The following is a 20,401-nucleotide window of genomic DNA, read 5'->3' as shown; positions in this document are numbered from 1 at the left end:
CCTAGTAAAATTTTATTTAGGCACTAATGTACATTCAGACTATTGTGATATTTGATGGAAGAAACTGGTAGCAAAATGACATTAATGTTATTTTAAAATGTGACTGATTTGGGAGTACTATGTTTGCTACTAATGGAATCAGGATTTTTTTAACTTCTTCACACTGTTGGAAATATTCTCTAGAGTACCCAACTGGTAGTAAGTAATAATAATTTTTATCTCTTCTATGGGGGCTTCAGTTTTCTTCACCATAAAGTAAAGTTTTCATTTGTCATAGGCTCTGAAGAAAGGATCTACTTTCTTTTGGGGATGATAATGTAATAGCATGGGTCCTTGAATTACCTTACTTAGGTTTAAATCCTGGCTCTATTACTTAACTAGCTATGGGACCTTGGGTTAATAATTAACTTTCTAAACCTCAATTTCCCTATCAGTAAAATGATAATAATGGTAGGACTTATATCAGATGTTACTGGGAGGATTAAATGACATAATTAGGGTGAAGCATTTGGCTCAGTGTTAGATTACACTTGTGCCAAGTAAATGTTTACTTTTATTAACCAAAAATGTTATTTTTACTATTATTATTAATAATATAATTATTAAAAACAGTAGTGCATTTACTCTTTAATGCCATTTATATTTTTGTCTTATCTGTAACCTATTCTTATAAAAGCACATAATGGACAATGTTACAGGTAAATTAAATTTTAGTATGTATTATTAGTGCTTGAATGAGTCAGAGTACACCTGCTTTTTCTTTAATAGTCCAGAAGAAAAGATTAGACAATTAGAGAAGAAAGTAAATGAATTGGTAGAAGAAAGCTGTATTGCCAACAGCTGTGGAGACTTAAAATTGGTAAGTTCATAAACTTATAAGATTCAAGATGGTGATGCGTGTGTCCTATGTATGTGCACAAATACAAAGCACATGTACAGGTTTTCCCCGCTCTCCAGAAGAAGAGCAAAACCTTTCATAAGCCAAAATGGCATCAAACAATTATGAATTTATATTGGAAAAATTTTTGAGCATTCCTAGACCCAACAACTAACCTGTCTTAGGCTTTTCTGCTATCTCAGGACACATCTTGCCAATGGATGCACAGAATAAATCAAAATAAATCACAGATGTCCACAGACAGTGGTGGCTTGACGCTGAGATGCCGTGTGGCGGGACTGCTCTCGCTACTGGAGGTGTGCACTGCCTCTGGAAGGGTTTGCTACAGAACAGATGTTGCACACTATTTCACTTCTTGCCTTTTGTTTTTATAAAAGCAGAAATCCTCTGCACATTTTTTTCAGTTAGCAAAAACAGGTGCTAATGTAGGTCTTTTGTTAAAGCATAGTGGCATTATGTGAACTTTCAGAAAGTGAGGGATACCTGAATAGATTAACATGTTTTTTTGTTTTTTAGGGGGTTTTTTGCTGCTGACAGGCCTTAGAGTTTTCACTAAAGCAGTTTTTTGAAAACATAGGCAGCTGCTTCAGAAAAACTCTTATGTCAAAACAGTTGTCTGATTTTGTAATTTTTGACATTGGTCAATACAGTAGGAAAACAAATTCTAGTGGAACAGTTGATTAAATTTTGCAGCCTGGTGGACTATTGGATTGCACTCACAGCCTGCTGAAGGGCGTAGCTACCAAGCTCCACACACAGTACTAAGGGTTGTTTTCTTATTTAAGCCTCACTACCCTAAAATATTCTTTTAGGTACTGTAAACTGCAAAATCGTAGTTTGTTTTTTGGCACTCCAACTCTGGTTTTTCGTGCCTTTTTTTTTTTTAAGATTTTATTTATTTATTTGTCAGAGAGAGAGAGAGCATAAGGAGGGAGAGCAGCGAGGGCCAAGGAGCCCGATGTAGGGCTTGATCCCAGGACCCCAGGATTATGACCTGAGCCAAAGGCAGATGCTTAACCATCTGAGCCACCCAGGCATCCCTCGTGCTTTTTTTTTTTTTTTTAAGATTTTATTTATTTATTTGACAGAGCGAGAGCAGGAACACAAGCAGGGAGAGTGGGAGAGGGAGAAGCAGGCCCCCCGCCGAGCAGGGAGCCTGATGCAGGGCTCGATCCCAGGACCCTGGGACCATGACCCCAAGCCAAAGGGAGACACTTAACAACTGAGCCACCCAGGCACCCCTCATGCTTTTTTTTTTAATTAAATATTTTGGGGGCGCCTGGGTGGCTCAGGTCGTTAAGCGTCTGCCTTCGGCTCAAGTCATGATCTCAGGGTTGTGGAATTGAGCCCTGCATAGGGCTCTCTGCTCAGTGGCAAGTCTGCTTCTCCCTCTCCCTCTGTGATCTCTCTTGCTCTCTCTCTCTCAAATAAATAAATAAAAATCTTTAAAAAAATTAATTAAATATTTTCTCTTAATTTGCTTTGTTCTCATTACTTTGTCATACCATATAAATGTAATTTCTATGACTTAGTTATCACATTAATGAATACCATTAGAATTGTTCAGTATAAAACTACTTTTATTGCTCACAGAACTGGTGCTTTTTTATCTAGCTCTAAAAAAATAATCCCATGTTAAATTAATCTGGTTAATCTGGTTAAATTAATATGGTTAAATTAATATGGTTAATCTCTTGGTGGAAATCAACAAAAGGTTCTTGGCATTCTGAGTAGGATATAAGAGCCAAACTAAGTAAGCATTTGTTGTAATATCGGATAGCAGTTATCCTTTGATTTTTCTGTGTTTTGAGCATCCCAGAAACCAAACAAATCCATCTAAATTTCTATCTCACGAGTTGGAATTAAAATATCCAAAGACTCAGGATTGAATGGGAAAAAGAAGAAAATATGTAGGGTCAAATCTAAATGGTGGTGAAAGGTGTGGTGATAAAGAAACTTGACTTGGGGCTAATATACTCTACACTTTATCATTTATACTTCCTCTTCTTTCTGGGGAGCAGTGGGGGGAACACATGACATTTTTATGATGGTGAATTCCACTTTAAACAAATACTCTGGGTTCTTTTGCTTTCAAGGGGAGTTTATTATAAGAGTACAGGAGGGCATACTGGGAATCCAGGAAGGTATAAGGCATCCAACCAAGCTTCATACAAATACCTCCCAAATGCATGAAATGCTCATAATGAATGCTTAAAGGAATTTACAAAGTATAAACTTGATTTCAGGCCTTAGAAAAGGCAAAAGATGCAGGAAGAAAAGAGAGAGTCTTGGTGAGACAACGAGAACAAGTTACAACTCCAGAAAATATCAATTTGGATTTAACTTACTCAGTAAGTATAAAATACCTGTTGAGTAAAATTATTTTGGCTAGGTTTGTAGATTCCGAAAGTTTTTTTCTTTTTCTTCTGTTTTTTTTTTTTTTAATTTCTAAAAAGACTTTATTTAAATTCAGTTAGCCATTGTAAATCTTATTGGACCTTAGGAGCTCAGAATTCGATTAATAGAAATCTTTATGAAGTTCATGAGGCACTCTTTGTTCTGTACAAAGATTTTTTTTTTATTTCATTAGTTTTTAATAACTTAGGAAGTACCTGCAAACCCACCACCCAATGACTCTATTTCTGGAAGATTGATAATATTTATGCTCTGTTTTTAGTATGGTTACTTTAATGAGATTCTAATATGGACTTTTGGTCTGTAATTTTCAAGAACTTCCAACTAGGTAAATAATACAATGTTCTGTGAGGGTAGTGAAAAAAACAAAAGCTAATTTCTTACAGAATTTTTAAATTTATTTTTTATTTTTTTTATTTTTTTAAAGATTTTATTTATTTGAGAGAGAGACAATGAGAGAGAGCGAGTACATGAGAGGGGGGAGGGTCAGAGGGAGAAGCAGACTCCTCGCCGAGCAGGGAGCCCGATGCAGGACTCGATCCAGGGACTCCAGGATCATGACCTGAGCCGAAGGCAGTCGCTTAACCAACTGAGCCACCCAGGCGCCCTCTTACAGAATTTTTTTAACTCTAAAAAGATACTTGATATTTATACTGGTGTTTTTAAAGGGTGTATTTTTAGTGGGAAAGTGTTCATCTGCCAACAAATGGAAAAAAAGGGCATTTGAAACTTTGAATAGAAATTTTTAGATGTTCAGTCTTGGTAGCTAATATCTTTAAATTCCATGGAATCTTTAGGGAATAATTTCTAATCTTTTTTTTTTTTTACCTGTAGGAAGGTAAGTTTCTATAACTTAGTGACTTAAATTATAATTTTGCATACAGAGAAATACTTTTTACAGTTTTGCATATAAAAAAGCACACAAATGAAGCCTTAAGGTATATCCACATAATGTGTAATTTTTATTTACAAAGAAAATTTGGCCCACTGTCTTACTTACTCCTTTTATTACCAACCACATTAACAATACAAGTTTATTCTTTGTAGGTCTTTCTGAGATTAATGGATGGTAAATGCCACCTAAATTAGAAAGAATACTTAGAAAATTAACATGCCATTTAGAGGATAGCTATACTTATCTTAATGTTCAGGTTCATTTTGAATGCAAGATATTTCTGTGTATGCTCTACTTCCTAATTGGTTAGGTATCTTGATATAGACATCTAGCTTTGTTATAGGATGTTAATCTCTGAAAAGATTATAGGCAAAGGGGCCTAAAATGGTCATTATGTGTGATTTTGCAATGTTTATTCCTTAGGTTCTTTTCAACTTGGCTAGTCAGTATTCGGCTAATGAAATGTATGCTGAAGCACTAAACACGTATCAAGTTATAGTGAAAAATAAGATGTTTATCAATGCAGGTGGGTATATGTAGTCAATTTTCCCAATAAGTGTAGTTCTTTTTTTCCCCCTAAAGTTTATATATTTAAGTAATCTCTGCACCCAACGTGGGGCTCGAGCTCATGATCCCAAGATCAAGAGTTGCATGCTCTTCTGACTGAGCCAACCAGGCACCCTGAGTATAGTTCTTTTGTAATGTTAATTTACATTTCCCCACTTTATGTTTCCTTATAATAATCTGTGCTCTAAACAAATTTGTGTTTATATGGAAATGTCCTGCTTGAAAATACTGTTTATATGAAAACTCACATAAATACAAATGAAGAAATACTGTTGGGGTGAGGTGTATTGCCTAACAAACAGTAAACACAAAGTGTATTCTGTCATCACTAGTAGAATGAGCCATTGCAATCCCATCAAACATGCTTTCCCAAGGGGCGCCTGGGTGGCTCAGTTGGTTAAGCCGTTGTCTTTGGCTCAGGTCATGATCCTGGGGTCCTCGGATTGAGCCTGGCTTAGGGCTCCCTGTTCAGCGGGGAGTCTGCTTCTCCCTCTTCCTCTGCCCCTCCCCCTCTCTCATGCTCTCTCTTGCTCATGCTCTCTCTCTCTCAAGTAAATAAAATCTTAAAAAAAATGCTTTCCCTTATAAATTTATCCCCGAGACTACAATTTATATGTATCATTTATATTGTGTAATTTTTTGGTAGTAGTATTAAAGTTTATCAGAATATCATTTTCTTTAATGTATATGGCATTATTGAATCTAATTTTTAAATTCTGTCTTTTTTTAGAATAACACAATTCCAGTTTTATAATGTAAATCACTTGTTTTCTAGCCATATTTTCAGGCTTTCATATTTCCATCTGTCTTAAGTTCCATTTCCTTACAGAAGATTAGTGTGTAGATACATGAAAATAGTATAACTCTTTTAAAGTGAGAATTTTAGGTAGTGTCTGAGGCTTCCTAACTTGAGAAAAGCTTCAAAGAATATGAATTAAGGTCATCTGAAGTACAGAAAAAGTGAAGAAAATAGAATATTATATATTCATTATTTTTTATTAGGAAGATTGAAAGTGAATATGGGAAATATTTATTTAAAGCAAAGAAATTATTCCAAAGCCATTAAATTCTACCGAATGGCACTAGATCAAATTCCAAGCGTCCATAAAGAAATGAGGTAAGTTTACATAATGATAACTTGGTGAGATTTAAGTGTTGTTTTTCAGAAACAATATAACTCTTCTTACTTGTCACCAGTGAGTTGAATGTTTTGAGGTGTTTGTACATGTGAGGTGTTAGATTTATGTCGTATCTGTAGTATTTTGGTGCGTTCCCCTACTGACTACTTGCACACATTTATATAATGACAAGTTAAAGATTAGAGACAAAATATGTAATCAGTTGAAATAAAACAAAGCTAATTGGCCTATATAAGGGATAACCTAGGAGGCCATTAGCAGCAAATAAAAGTCACTGCCAACATAAAATCAAAACAGCAGTTTAGAACATAACAGACTTTAGAATGTCTTGAAATAATTAAGGAAGGGATTACATTTGAATCTTAGAAGAGGGGAGAGGAGGAGGAAGCTGGAATATTTTCTATTCATACAATATTTCAAGAGCAGAAACAGTAAATTACCTTATGGTCTGGTAATGACCTTGATATCATAGAAGATTTCCAGGATATTTACTGAGTATACTTTTCCTTAGGCTTAGTACAATTCCTCTGTGAAAGTTAATTTATTTGTGAATGCCACCTTTAGTGATCATTTGTTTTTTAATAATGTATCATTATCATTGGGAAATATGTAGCTCCTAGGACACAGTGCTCTTAGGCACTTTTAACTCAGTTGAGGCCAAGACTTTGAGCATTGTAGAAAAAGATAATAATATTAGATAGTTTATGTCAAGTGCTTAATTAGTTTATGTCAAGTGCTTAATTATCAATAATCAAGAGGTGCTGTAGTAACTAAGTTGAGGGACTTAGTTGAGAGATTATTAAGAACAAGAATGATCAAGAAAGGCTTTATGAAGGAGGTGTACTTGCGATAGGTTACTTACGTGACGAAGGGAGAAAGGGTAATATTTCAGACAAAGGGAAAATTGAGATGAGTCAAGGAAATAACAGTATTTGTGATCTGATCAGAGAATTATGAATAAATGAATTTAGTTGAAGCCGAGGTATTATGTTGAGGAGTGGTTAGAAATAAGATGGGATCACATCCATTATAATGGCTCTAATCAAATGACTGAAAATAAGTACTGAAGAGCATGTAGATAAATTGGAAACCTCATACATTGGGCATATCAAATGGTACAGCCAGTTTGGAAAATAATTTGGCAGTTTTTTAAAAAGTTAAACAGGGGTGCCTGGGTGGCTCAGTTGTTAAGCGTCTGCCTTCAGCTCAGGTCATGATCCCAGCATCCTGGGATCAAGCCCTGCGTCGGGCTCCCTGCTCTGCAGGAAGCCTGCTTCTCCCTCTCCCACACCCTCTGCTTGTGTTCCTTCTCTTGCTATGTCTCTGTCTGTCAAATAAATAAATCTTAAAAAAAAAAAAGTTAAACACAAATTTACCAGTGGACCAGCAATCCCACTCCCAGGTATATACCCAAGAGAAATGAAAATATGCTGTCACAAAGGATTGTGTGTGAATGTTCATAGCATTATTCACAATAGCCTCAAAGTGGAAACAATCAAATGTCTGTCAAGCAGGCAGTGAATAAATAAAATATGGTATATTCATACTGTGGAATACTATTTAGAAATATAAAAGGAATAGAGTACTGATATATGCTGTACTATGGAGGAACCTTCAAAAGATTATGCTAATTGAAAGAAGCCAGATATAAAATACTATATATGACCCCATTTATATGCAATGCCTAGAAAAAGCAAATCCAGAGAGACAAAGTAGGTTAATGATTGCCTAGGGCAGGAGGTAAGAATGGGGAGTGACTGCTAACGGGCACAGATTTTCTTTTTAGGATAATGGAGATGATTTAAAATAGGAATGTGGTTATAGTTTCACAGCTGTGGAGATATAGCAGTGCTCACTGAATTGTGTACTTAAAACAAGTTAATTTTATGTAAGTTAAACCTCAATAAAGCTTTAGCAAGACAAAATAAAATGTGGGAAAGAAAAGAAGGAAACTCTCTGTGGAATGTCTTGATTACCATACTAAAGAATTGAGGCTTTTAAAGCTTATCCGTGTTTGTTTTTCTTTAGGATTAAAATCATGCAGAACATTGGTGTTACATTTATAAAAACTGGTCGGTATTCAGATGCCATTAATTCATTTGAGCACATCATGAGTATGGCCCCAAATCTGAAGGCAGGCTTCAACCTAATTCTTAGTTACTTTGCTGTTGGAGATCGAGACAAAATGAAGAAGGCATTCCAAAAATTGATTGCTGTTCCCTTAGAAATTGATGAAGATGATAAATATATTTCACCAAGTGTGAGTATGAAGAAGATTGCTGTGTAGCCAGCTACTAGTTATCCATGCTTTTCTGTTTCTAGGAATGAAAAAGTTGAAATGGATGACTTTTTAGGTTTCTCCTAGCCCTATATTAATATGTTTTAATTAATTAAATTTAATTAATGTGCTTTTATCAGTTTCATTTGTTATTTAAATTAGGTTGAGAATGGGACTCTGTTGAAATAGGGCTAGAGCTTATGGTTAAAGATCAACTTCACAATTTTAGTGAAAAAAGAGAAAATCTTACAAAATATAAGATTACATGCCATTCTTTAAGAAAACTATCTTGACGAAGGAACCCCTAAAGCCTTTTTTTTTTTTCTGTTTTTTTATCAGTCATTGTTTAACAGAGGAAACTAAAACTATGTGTACTAAATAGATCAAAAATGAAAAGAAGAATTCCTTATCCTTATGCATAGAGTGAAGCAAAATACAAAAGTCATATTTTTGGAGCCCTAAGGAGGAAATACTGTACAATGTTAAGTGAAAAACCAAGTGGAAAAAAAAAAAAGATAAACACACACCCATACATGAACATAAACTGGAAGGAAATACACCAAAATAGAAATAGTTTCCAGGCAGTGAGATAATTTTTCTTACTGCTTTTAAAATATTTTTCAGGTTTTTACATATAAAGTATTGGTATACTGCTATATTATTTCATATTAAGCCAAATCATATGAAATTGCCTGTATTTATAGATCAAAATGGTTTAATAATGCCAATTTCATAAATTGAACTTCACAGATTTTCTTAATAGATTATAAGGGTATTACAGCATAATGGTTGGCTCCATCACTCAGTACTTACTCTTCTTATGCCTCAGTTCCTTTATACATAATATAAGACTCATTATAATAATCTACCTTATAGGGGTGCCTGGGTGGCTCAGTCGGTTAAGCGGCTGCCTTCGGCTCAGGTCATGATCCCAGGGTCCTGGGATCGAGCCCTGCATCGGGCTCCCTGCTCAGCAGAGAGCCTGCTTCTCCCTTTCCCTCTGCCTGCTGCTCTGCCTACTTGTGCTATCTCTCTGTCAAATAAATAAATTAAAAAAAAAAAATCTACCTTATAGGGTTGTAAGGATTAAATGAGGTAATGTATGTGAAATGCTTAAAACAGTACCTGGAACATAGTAAGTGCTAAGTAAACATTACTATATATTATTTTCATATTAAGAAAAAATATCTTATGAAAGATCTGTATTTTTAATAGAGAGTAGAGATATTGATTACTAAAGAATTTGATGATCATTAAAGCATTTATACTTAAGTTTAGAGTTTATAATATCACACAGCTTCTGTGTACTTGGTCCTATTCTATCCAGTCTGACCTTTTATGAGTTGCTCAGAATCTGTTTGTTCAAGGAGAATGTAATTGGTAATCAGAAATGAGAAGAAATGAGGGAAAATAGTTTAGAAAGATTAACTTACTCTCCATTTTATGTAACTACTTAGTGGTGAAGTTGATTAGAAATCCAAGTTCTTGGTATTTACTTCTGAATTCATCATTTTTTTTTCCAATTTTATTTTCCCAGGATGATCCACACACCAACTTGGTGATTGAAGCTATAAAAAATGATCATCTAAGGCAAATGGAACGTGAAAGGTAATATTTTGTGCCTTAGTAATATAGGTTTAATTTTTGTAAAAAAGTTGAATGTACATTCTGATTATTTCTCTCAAAACTTGTTATATTCAGTATATTTCTCCAATAAGGCTATTGTTTCACCATTTCTATACAGTACTAGATTCTCTTTTCGCCTTCAAGATAATCAAAGTTCTCAGGCTGACCCCAATTATTCTTACTCAGTAGCTCTTACTATTTTCTTGTAGTCTGCTTTCCCTCTGCATTTGGTGCAATATTAGAACTTTGCTTATATTACTTTATTTATTTATTTATTTATTTATTTTTTTTTTTTTTAAAGATTTTATTTATTTATTTGACAGAGACACAGTGAGAGAGGGAGCACAAGCAAGGGGAGTGGGAGAGGGAGAAGCAGGCTTCCCGTGGAGCAGGGAGCCCTGATGCAGGGCTCAATCCCAGGACCCTGGGATCATAACCTGAGCCAAAGGCAGACGCTTAACCATCTGAGCCATCCAGGCACCCCTATATTACTTTTATTTTAAAAAATTATATTTTTATGTATTTTTGCCCAGCTTCCAATTAAATTTCATCTCCCAAAGACAAAATTGTTCTTACTTCTTCCTTCCTCCAATATGGTACCTAGTCTCTGCCAAGTATGGTCTGAAAGTGCTAATATTTATTGTATATGTGTTAGGAGTATAGCACATGATAGAGGGCCCTTAATTATTTTAATTGTGGTAAAATATACATAACATAAAATTTGCCATCTTAATTATGGTGCATAAGACTTCATGGTTTGGTAATGTTATGTGCATTAACATTGTTTTATAACCAGTCTTCAGAACTCGTGTATATGTCTGTGTAAGTGATGGGTCATATGCTAATGCTAATTCTATTTATTTATTCATTTTTAATTCCAGTGTCATTGAAGTTATATTAATTTCAGATGTACAGTCCTATACATTAGTCAGTGCTCATCATGATAAGTTTACTCTTAATCCCCTTCAACTGTTTCACCCCAGAACTCTGTATCTTCTCAAATTGCAATTCTACCCATTGAACAACTCTCTAGGCCCTGCTTCCAACACCTGGCAACTACCATTCTACTTTCTGTCGCTATGAATTGACTTTATTTACCTCATATAAGTGGAATTGCAGTATTTGTGGCTGGCTTATTATGTTTATCATAATGTCCTCAAGGTTCATCCATGTTGTGGCATGTGACAGGATTTCCTTCCTTTTTAAGGATGAATGATATTTCATTATATGTATAGAGGTCTTTAACTTTTAGAAATTAGTTTAATATTAAGAATACTTCTGGGGCGCCTGGGTGGCTCAGTCCGTTAAGCGACTGCCTTTGGCTCAGGTCATGATCCCGGGGTCCTGGGATCAAGCCCCGCATTGGGCTCCCTGCTCAGTGGGGAGCCTGCTTCTCCCTCTCTCACTCCCCCTACTTGTGTTCCCTTTCTCGCTGTGTCTCTCTCTGTCAAATAAATAAATAAAATCTTAAAAAAAACAAAAAGAAAGAATACTTCTGGGAAGGTGGAGTAGACATAGTTTTCCCCATTCTTCCCACTAAGTACAAATAAAAACCCTGGTAGTTCTATATAAAACAAATATAAGAAGAAAGGTGGAGAAAATAGGGCAGATTAGCAAGGGACCTCAGGATCTGAGGAACAACATGGCAGTGAGTTCCCCTCATGTTTCCCAAACTTGGAGCTGAAGAAGCTGGCAATCAGAAAATGACAATGGTTGTATTTAAAAAAACAAAAGCCCCAAGAAAAGCCTGCTTTCTCTAGCCAAAGGACAAGGAAAGGAGTAGGCTAACAAGACTGAAAACTTTGAGATAAATACCACCCACACACTATGGCCCCACTCTCATGTATGCCAGCAAAAGTCAAATGGGAGCCTAGCTTTCCACCCTGATAAGTCTATAAAGAGACACCCATACCCCAAAAGTCCAAGTAGGGAGCCAGGACTTTAATCTGACAGGCCCTTAATGAGTCCCACCACTCTGTGGTGTCAACAGACAGCACATGGAGATCCTGGAATTCCACTCCATGTGGCAGTAATGAGGCACTCCCCCTCTCTCCCGGTGTCAGAGAAAATAATGGAGAGTCCGAACTTTCATCATCATTCAGTGATGATAAAGCCACCACACTGTGGTGTCCGTAGGGACCATGGTAGAAGCAGGAACTCCTGCCCCACCCAGCAGAAACAAGGACTTCTTCCCACCTTGGTTATCAAAGGAGGTCGTGTTGGGTACCTAGACATCTATTATCTGATGATAATGAGGTGGTATCTCTTCTTCCCTGGTGGAGCGGTGTCAAAAAAGCCAGCTGAAACAGAAGATTTTTAAAAAAAATTCGGAGTATTATAATGCAGAAATGTCCCAAATTTTGATCAAGAATACTTGTCATACCAAGAACCAGGATGATTTCAAACCAAAAGAAAAATCCAATCAATATACTCTAACACTGACATGACAGATGTCAGAGTTATCTGACAAATTTTAAAGCAACCATGATAAAAATGCTTCAGCAAGTGATTATGAACATTAGTGGGTGGGCTCAACAGGAAAATAAACGGGATATGGAAAGATTCAGTGAACTGGAATATGGAAAATGGAAATTACTCAATCTGAACAACAGAAAATAGAGTAAAAACAGAAATGAACAGAGCCTAAGTGACATCTGGGACTATAACAAAAGATCTACAATTTGTGTCATCAGTGTCTTACGAGAAAGAGATTGGACTAAAGAAATAATGGCTGGCAACTCCCCAAATTTGGCAAGAGAAATAAATATACAATACAAGAAACTGAATAAATACCAAAGAGAATCAACCCAAGGAAATCCATGTGAAGATACATCATGATTAAACTTCTGAAAATTAAAGACAAAGTCTTGAAAGGAGGCAGTGAAAAACAACACTTAAGGGAAAGCAATTAGAATGATAGTGGAAGTCTTAATAACCTAAGCTCCCAGATAATAAACTAGAAAAAGAAAAGCAAAAGCAGCCAAAGGAAGAAATAATAAATAGAAATCATTGACATTGAAAAGAAAGAAACATAAGTGAAACGCAGAGCTGATTTTTTGAATAGATGAATAAAATTAATAAACTTATAGCAAAACTGACAAAAAAGACACAGATTGCCAGTATCAGGGACAAAACAGGAGCTATCACTACAGACTCTGTAGACATCAGAAGGATAATAAGGGAACACTACAAACAACCCTACACCCACAAAATTGACAACTTAGATAAAATGGACCACTTTCTTGAAAAACACAAATGACCACAACTCACCCAATGTGGAATAGATCATTTGAATAGCCCTATAAATATTAAAGAAATTTAATTTGTAATTTTAAACCTCCTGAAAAAGAAATCTCCAGGCCCATATGGTTTTACTAGAAATTTCTAGCAGATGTTTAAAAAAGAATTAACATCAATTCTACACAACTTCTTCCAGAAAATAGTTCATTTTATGAGGCTGGTATTCCCCTGATACCAAAACAAGACAGACAGTACGGGGTGCCTGGGTGGCTCAGATGGTTTAGCATCTGCCTTCAGCTCAGGTCATGGTCCCGGGGATCTGCGATCAAGCTCCGCGTAGGGCTCACTGCTCGGTGCAGAGCCCGCTTCTTCCTCTCCTCTGCCATTCCCTCCGCTTGTGCTCTCTGGCTCTGTCTCTCTGTCAAGTAAATGGGTAGAATCTTAAAAAAAAAAAAACCAGTACAAAAAAGGGGGGGTGGGGACAATAGATCAATATCTTACAAATATAGATGCAAAAATCCTAAAGAAAATACTAGTAAACCAAAATCACAAACAAAATATAAAAGGAATTGTGTACCATGACCAAGTGGGATTTATTCTAGGAATGCAAAATTGGTTTACTGTGTAAAAACCGGTAAGTATAAAAGAGGATATCAACAGAATGCAGGACAAAACCACATCATCATCTCAGTATAAAACAAATTTTTTTTGACAAAATCCAATATGCTTTTATGGTAAACAAGCAAAAAAACCTCAACACGCTAGGAGTAGAAAGGAACTTCCTCAATCTGATAAAGGACATTTATGAAAAACCCAGTTTGAGATACTTAATGACAAAAGACTGGTTTCCCCCTTAGAGCAGGAACAATACAAGGATATTCCTGTCACTACTTCAACATTGCACTCGGGGTCCTACCATGGAAATTAGGCAAAAAAAGGAAGTAAGAGACATCCAGGTTAGAAAGGAAGAAGCAAAATTATCTCTGTTTACAGACCACATGATCTTGTATGTGGAATATCCTACATAAAATTTTAGAATCCACTAAAAAGCAATTACAACTAATAAGTTCAGCAAGCTTGCAGAGTAATAGATCGATATATAGGAATCAATACTAAGAAATATACTATACACTACCAATGTACTATCCAAAATGAAATTCATAATTACATTTACAGTAGCATAAAAAATAATTAAGGAATAAGTTTAACAAATGAAATGTAAAACTTATACTCTGAAAAGTATAAAACATTACTGAAGGATATGCTAAGTAAATGGGAAGACATCACATTTTTATGGATAGGCACTTAATGTTAAGATGGCGGTGCTCCCCAAATTATTTTGTAGATGCAGTGTGATCCATATCAAAATCCCAGCAGTGGTTTTTTAGAAAGTGACAAGTTGATCCTAAAATTCATATGGAAATCTAAGGGATCCAAAATAGACAAAACAATATTGAAAAAAGAAGAGCAAAATTGGAGGGCTCACACTACAAAACTACACCAATCAAGTGTGGTAGTACTTTATGCTAGTAGCATAAAGATAGACATAGAAATCATTGGAATGGGATTGAGGGTCCAGAAATAAAGTTTTACATTTATAATTAATAAAAGTGCCAGGACAATTTGATGGAGAAAAGATAGTCTTTTCAACAAATGCTGCTGGGACAATTGGATATCCTCATGCAAAAGAATGAAATTGGGTCTCTGTCATACCATACACAAAAGTTACTTCAAAATGGATCATAGGGGATGCCTGGGTGGCTCAGTCGGTTAAGCGACTGTTTCAGCTCAGGTCATGATCCCACGGTGCTGGGATCAAGCCCCACATTGGGCTCCCTGCTCGGCGGGAACCCTGGTTCTTCCTCCCCCACTCCCCTAGCTTGTGTTCCCTCTCTCACTGTCTCTCTCTCTGTCAATTAAATAAAAATAAATAAATAAATAAATAATGGACCATAGACCTAACTGTAAGAGCTTAGAACTATAAATTCGTAGGGAAAAAAACAACAGTATTATTGATCTTGTATTAGGCAGTGACTTCTTAGATATGATACCAAAAGCACATGAAAAGAAAAAAAATAGGTAAATTGGACTTCATCACAATTAAAACTTTCGTTCTTCAAAAGACACTGTCAAGGGTGCCTGGGTGGCTCAGTTGGTTAAGCGACTGCCTTTGGCTCAGGTCATGATCCTGGAGTCCCGGGATCGAGTCCCGCATCGGGCTCCCTGCTGGGCAGGGAGTCTGCTTCTCCCTCTGACACTCCCCATCTCATGCTCTCTCTGTCTCTATCTCATTCTCTCTGTCTCAAATAAATAAATAAATAAATCTTTAAAAAAAAAAAAAAAGACACTATCAAGAAAGTGAAAAGACAATCCACTGAATGGGAGAAAATATTTGCAAACCATGTATCCAAGATGGATTTATTTCTCCAGTATGTAAAGAACTCTTCCAATTCAGTAATAAAAAGGCCAGTTAATAAAAAGGCCAATTAAAAGCATACAAAGGATCTGAAGAGACATTTCTTCAAAATAGATAAGTGAATGCCCATTAAGCACATGAAAAGATGCTTAAGTTCTATACTTCTTAGGAAAATGCAACTCAAAACCATGAGATACCACTTCACTCCCACTTGTATGACTGTAATCAGGAAGACAGATAATAACAGATGTTGGTGAGGATGTGGAAAAACTGAAATCTTGTAAGCTGGTAGCAGGAATGTAGAATGGTATAGCCACTTTGGAAAACAGTTTGGAAGTTCCTCCAAAGATTCCTCAACAAAGGTTCCTCATACTTAACCCAGCAGTTTGTCCCAGAGAAATTAGAGCATATGTCCACACAATAACATACACGAATGTTCATAGCAGTAGCACTCATAATATCCAAAAAGTGGAAACAACCCACATGCCCACAGCTGATGAATGGATAAATAATATATGGTCTGTCCATATACTGGAATATTATTTAGCCATAAAAAGAAATGACATAGCAATATTTGCCACAGTACATACAAACCCTGAAAACATTACGATGGTAAGTGAAAGAAGTCAGTCACAAAAGACTACATATTCATGATTCCATTTATAGGAAAGGTACAGATTAGACACACCTATGGAGACACGTAGTAATTCAGTTTTACTGTTTCCTGCGCACACTTCTTCAATGGTCATTTTTACCCTTTCCTTTCATGTCCACAGACAGTGCAGGTTATGTAACTGCAGCTGCAGAGCTTTGTGTTTCTCCAGTGTTTCTTTGTTTTGTTTTGTTTTAAAATCAGTTTTTTATTATGTTCGTCCAGTGTTTCTTCTTCCATTTGTCAGCCTGCATTGAAAAGAAAGAGATGATCCAGAAGGCAGTTATGGCTTGCTAATCCCATTTCCTAGCCATGGTTGTCAACCTGACTTACGGACAGATTTCTAATGTAGCTGTCCACCATTTAGTAGACTTTCATGGTATGTTAGCTTTGATAGGTAATGTTTATACTTAAAAAAAAAATCCAAACTCTTCATACCAAGTGTCTCAATAAAACTTTTTTGTTTGTTTGATATAGGAAGGCCATGGCAGAAAAATACATCATGACAGCCGCAAAACTCATTGCTCCTGTAATTGAAACATCTTTTGCTGTAGGTTATGACTGGTAAGAGAGAAATTCAGTATAACTGGATGGATATGTTGTTTTCATAATTTATACTTGTATTGATTTAAACTTTTATTAGAAAAGTAATTATAAATATTGATTTCTACTTATCAGGAAAGTAATATTATATGGTAAAATCAATATAGGGCATTCTAAAAGTTCTGTCTTTTTCTTATTGCTTATGTCATTTCTTAAATACTAAGGCAAGTGTGCTACCATTCGATATAAGGATACATAATTCCACTATATAAACCCAACCTGTATCCTTTTTCATTTTACTGTATCTTTTCTCATTTTTTCCTTTTCTACCTAAAGTTTGTCAGTAATACTAAAGCTTTCTATTCTCAGGAATAGCTCTCACACCTAAAGGGGCTGTTGTCTCCTGATGCAATGTACTTCCTAAACAGAAGTGAAGAATTTTATTAGAGTTGGAAAAATCTTAGATCATTTGTTGAGTGAGTAGTGAATTTCTTTCTTACTTCCACCCAGTACAGGAATCCCCTTTGTAGCATCCCATATAGGTGGCCATTTAATTTCTGCTTGGAGTCTTCTGGTATTCAACTCATTTGTTTTATTTCTAAACATCTTTAAGGGTTAGAAAAATCTTCTTTGTATTGAACCCAAAATTGCCTCTCATGGAACTTTTTCTGTGATCTTTCAGGCAAACATAGACTGAATCTATGACCTCTTCTATATGGTACATTACAGAATTTTAAAAATCCAAGACATGTACATAGTTACAAAGTCAAGTACAGAAGAGTTACTATATTCGTTTTTTTTCTTTCATTTTTGTTTTTTTATTGAAATAGAATTTACACATAACATTATATCAGTTTCAGGTATACAACAAATGATTTAATACTTATATATATTGCAGAATGATCACAATAAGTCTAACGTTTGTCACCATACATAGTTACAAATTTTTTTCTTGTGATGAGAACTTTTAAGATATATCTTAGCGGGCGCCTGGGTGGCTCAGTTGGTTAAGCGACTGCCTTCGGCTCAGGTCATGATCCTGGAGTCCCGGGATCAAGTCCCGCATCAGGCTCCCTGCTCAGCAGGGAGTCTGCTTCTCCTTCTGACCCTCCCCACTCTCATGCTCTCTCTCTATCTCATTCTCTCTCTCAAATAAATAAATAAAATCTTAAAAAAAAAAAAAAGATATATCTTAGCAACTTTCAAACATGCAATACTGTTTTTGTTTTTTTTTTAAGATTTTATTTATTTATTTGACAGAGGAGAGACACAGCGAGAGAAAGGAACACAGGCAGCAGGGGTGGGAGAGGGAGAAGCAGGCTTCCCGCCAAGCACGGAGCCCGATGCGGGGCTCGATCCCAGGACCCTGGGATCATGACCTGAGCTGAAGGCAGACGCTTAACGACTGAGCCACCCAGGTGCCCCGCAATACTGTATTATTAACCATGATCATACTGTACATTACATCCCATGTCTTATTTATTTTATAACCAGAAGTTTGTACCTTTTGATCCCCTTCATCCATTTCACCCCCTCCCTGCCCCCACTGCTGGCAAGCAACAGTCTGTTCTCTGTAGCTATGAGGTTGGGTTTTGTTTTGTTTTCTTGTTTTCTATGTACCTTTCATGTTTCTTCTTGCTAGACATAACTTCTGTTTTCTTTGTCATATTCTTACCATCTTTCAGATGCTTACCCATTCTGTTTATTCCTTGGAGTCCATTCTATTCCTTGAAATACACTGTCTCCCTGGTTTAATTTGTATGGGAGGCTTCACAGTTGATCCAAGATGTTTTGTGTTTGTTGGTATTTCCAGTTGTTTGGCTCTCTTTTTTTGCATTTTTTGCTTCTGTTGCAGACTCAAGTTTTTTTTTGGCGTTCTCCCTTACAGAATATCTCTGCTTCAGTTTCCATATGATGGTTGCCATCTTGGCCTGGTGTTAAATGTCATCTTGGTGATTACTGCCATTTCTCTCCTGGTTTGGATCTTTTTTTCTTGTTTCTTGTTTATTAAAAAATAGTTATTTTTTCCTTGACTTCATCCTTAATTAACCCCTTTAAGATCTTTCTGTGCATGTCTGTAAACGTGTAATGCTATTCTCATTCCTGATTGGTCATTTATTTTATGATGTAAAAAATTTAAAATTCTAAATTGTAACTTTCTTTTAGAAGTTTAAAAGCATTTCTTCATTGTTAGCTAACACTGTTGCAGATTAGAAGTCTAATACTAGGCTTATCTTTGTTATTTGTGGGTGACCTGTGTTTTCTTTCTGATGATTTTTAGAATTTCCTCTGTAGCTGTGTTATTCTGACATTTCACAGTGGTATGTTTAAGTTTGTCTTTTTTCCTGTCTTCCTCCTAAGCACTCAATAGACCCGTCAATTTGTAGTATATTGTTTCCTTTCAATTTGGGGAAACAGTGTTATATTATTTCCTTGATAATTTATTTCCTTCTCTACTTACAAATTTCTATCAATTGTGTTTGGGGCTTTCTTGTCACTTATCTTTCTAATATTTTCCATCTCTTACTTTGCTTTCTGGGAGACTTTCTTGACTTTCTCATCCAATCCTTCCATTTAATTATTTTGTATTTACAAGAGCATTTTCATTGTCTTTGGTTGTCTGGATAAGGGGAGTCTGTGGGCCTTTGCTGCACACAGAGATGGAGCGCTCAGTGATTCCGTAAGAGCCCTGCAGGCAGGCACCTGAATTCAGCCATGTTCTCAGCTCAGTCCCTCACTTGCCATCCCTGAAACGCAGTCTCACCTGGATTCAGTGGGGGCAGGAAGCTCTCTCTGTTGCTGCTTTCTTGGTGTCACTTCCTTTTCTCTGCTTTATAAGCCAGCACTTTCTCATTCTTCTAGAAGTTGTATTTGCTCATGTAGATAGGAATGGGAGATAAATGCATAGGTCTGCTGCTGTTTTGAATCAGAAATTTTGCCAGTTAGTGCCAATAGTGATGGAAGGACTTTCTTAGAGTTTTTTCTCTTTTCAGATAAACAGTTCCAGTTTCTTTACTCATTTCAGATATGGTGTGTTTTTCTAGAATGACTGGTTTTCTACCTGACTAGTTGCCTGCCTAGTTTATAAATGAGTCCCTTAAAATGTGTCCCTATATATGTACACAGTACTTGTGTTTTGACCAGTGTTATAGTACAACAGAATCACTGTATTCCTTTTTGTGGGCACCAAACTGTGGTTGTAACCAAAGATTTCCTTGATCTGGGGGACAACCACCTCAAGATAAATGAACTCTGTTTATTTATCTTTAATTATGCTGAATAGTACATATTATTTGTTTTACTATTATTTATTTATTTATTTATTTATTTATTTATTTATTTATTTTAAAGATTTTTTTTTATTTATTTGACAGAGAGAGACACAGCAAGAGAGGGAACACAAGCAGGGGGAGCGGGAGAGGGAGAAGCAGGCTTCCCACAGAGCAGGGAGCCCGATGTAGGGCTTGATCCCAGGACACTGGGATCATGACCTGAGCCGAAGGCAGATGCTTAACAACTGAGCCACCCAGGCACCCCTGTTTTACTATTATTAACTCTAACCTGAATTTTCTTAATGTTTACTAGGCCTATACATATTAGTTTTTAACGTTTTTACCTTTTCAAAAATATGATTATAATTTTGTCTTTGCACCCTAGAAATTGAGTGAAATTTTGAACATTATCAAATGCCAACTGGTCAGTTTGACTGACATTTTCCACTAAATTAACATT

At 36.0% G+C, this 20,401-nt stretch overlaps 1 protein-coding gene across 9 annotated transcripts in view; it reads left to right on the top strand.

Moving 5' to 3' along the window:
- The window catches only part of IFT88 (intraflagellar transport 88), a 157,334-nt gene that overhangs the window by 33,291 nt on the left and 103,642 nt on the right, over window positions 1-20,401 (top strand). For all 9 annotated transcript variants that reach the window (XM_064586312.1, XM_064586309.1, XM_064586311.1 and 6 more), the window contains 7 exons: window positions 769-859; window positions 3,145-3,249; window positions 4,632-4,734; window positions 5,778-5,892; window positions 7,943-8,174; window positions 9,730-9,800; window positions 16,604-16,690. In XM_064586312.1, the coding sequence (XP_064442382.1) occupies window positions 769-859; window positions 3,145-3,249; window positions 4,632-4,734; window positions 5,778-5,892; window positions 7,943-8,174; window positions 9,730-9,800; window positions 16,604-16,690 (804 nt within the window). The remainder of the gene's footprint in view (window positions 1-768; window positions 860-3,144; window positions 3,250-4,631; window positions 4,735-5,777; window positions 5,893-7,942; window positions 8,175-9,729; window positions 9,801-16,603; window positions 16,691-20,401) is intronic.

Source organism: Mirounga angustirostris, unplaced genomic scaffold, assembly GCF_029215605.1.
Source record: "Mirounga angustirostris isolate CCGP_5_RB_7025 unplaced genomic scaffold, mMirAng1.0.hap1 SCAF_3, whole genome shotgun sequence".
Classification (NCBI taxonomy): Eukaryota; Metazoa; Chordata; class Mammalia; order Carnivora; family Phocidae; genus Mirounga; species Mirounga angustirostris.
This window is presented reverse-complemented; position numbering and strand designations above follow the sequence as displayed.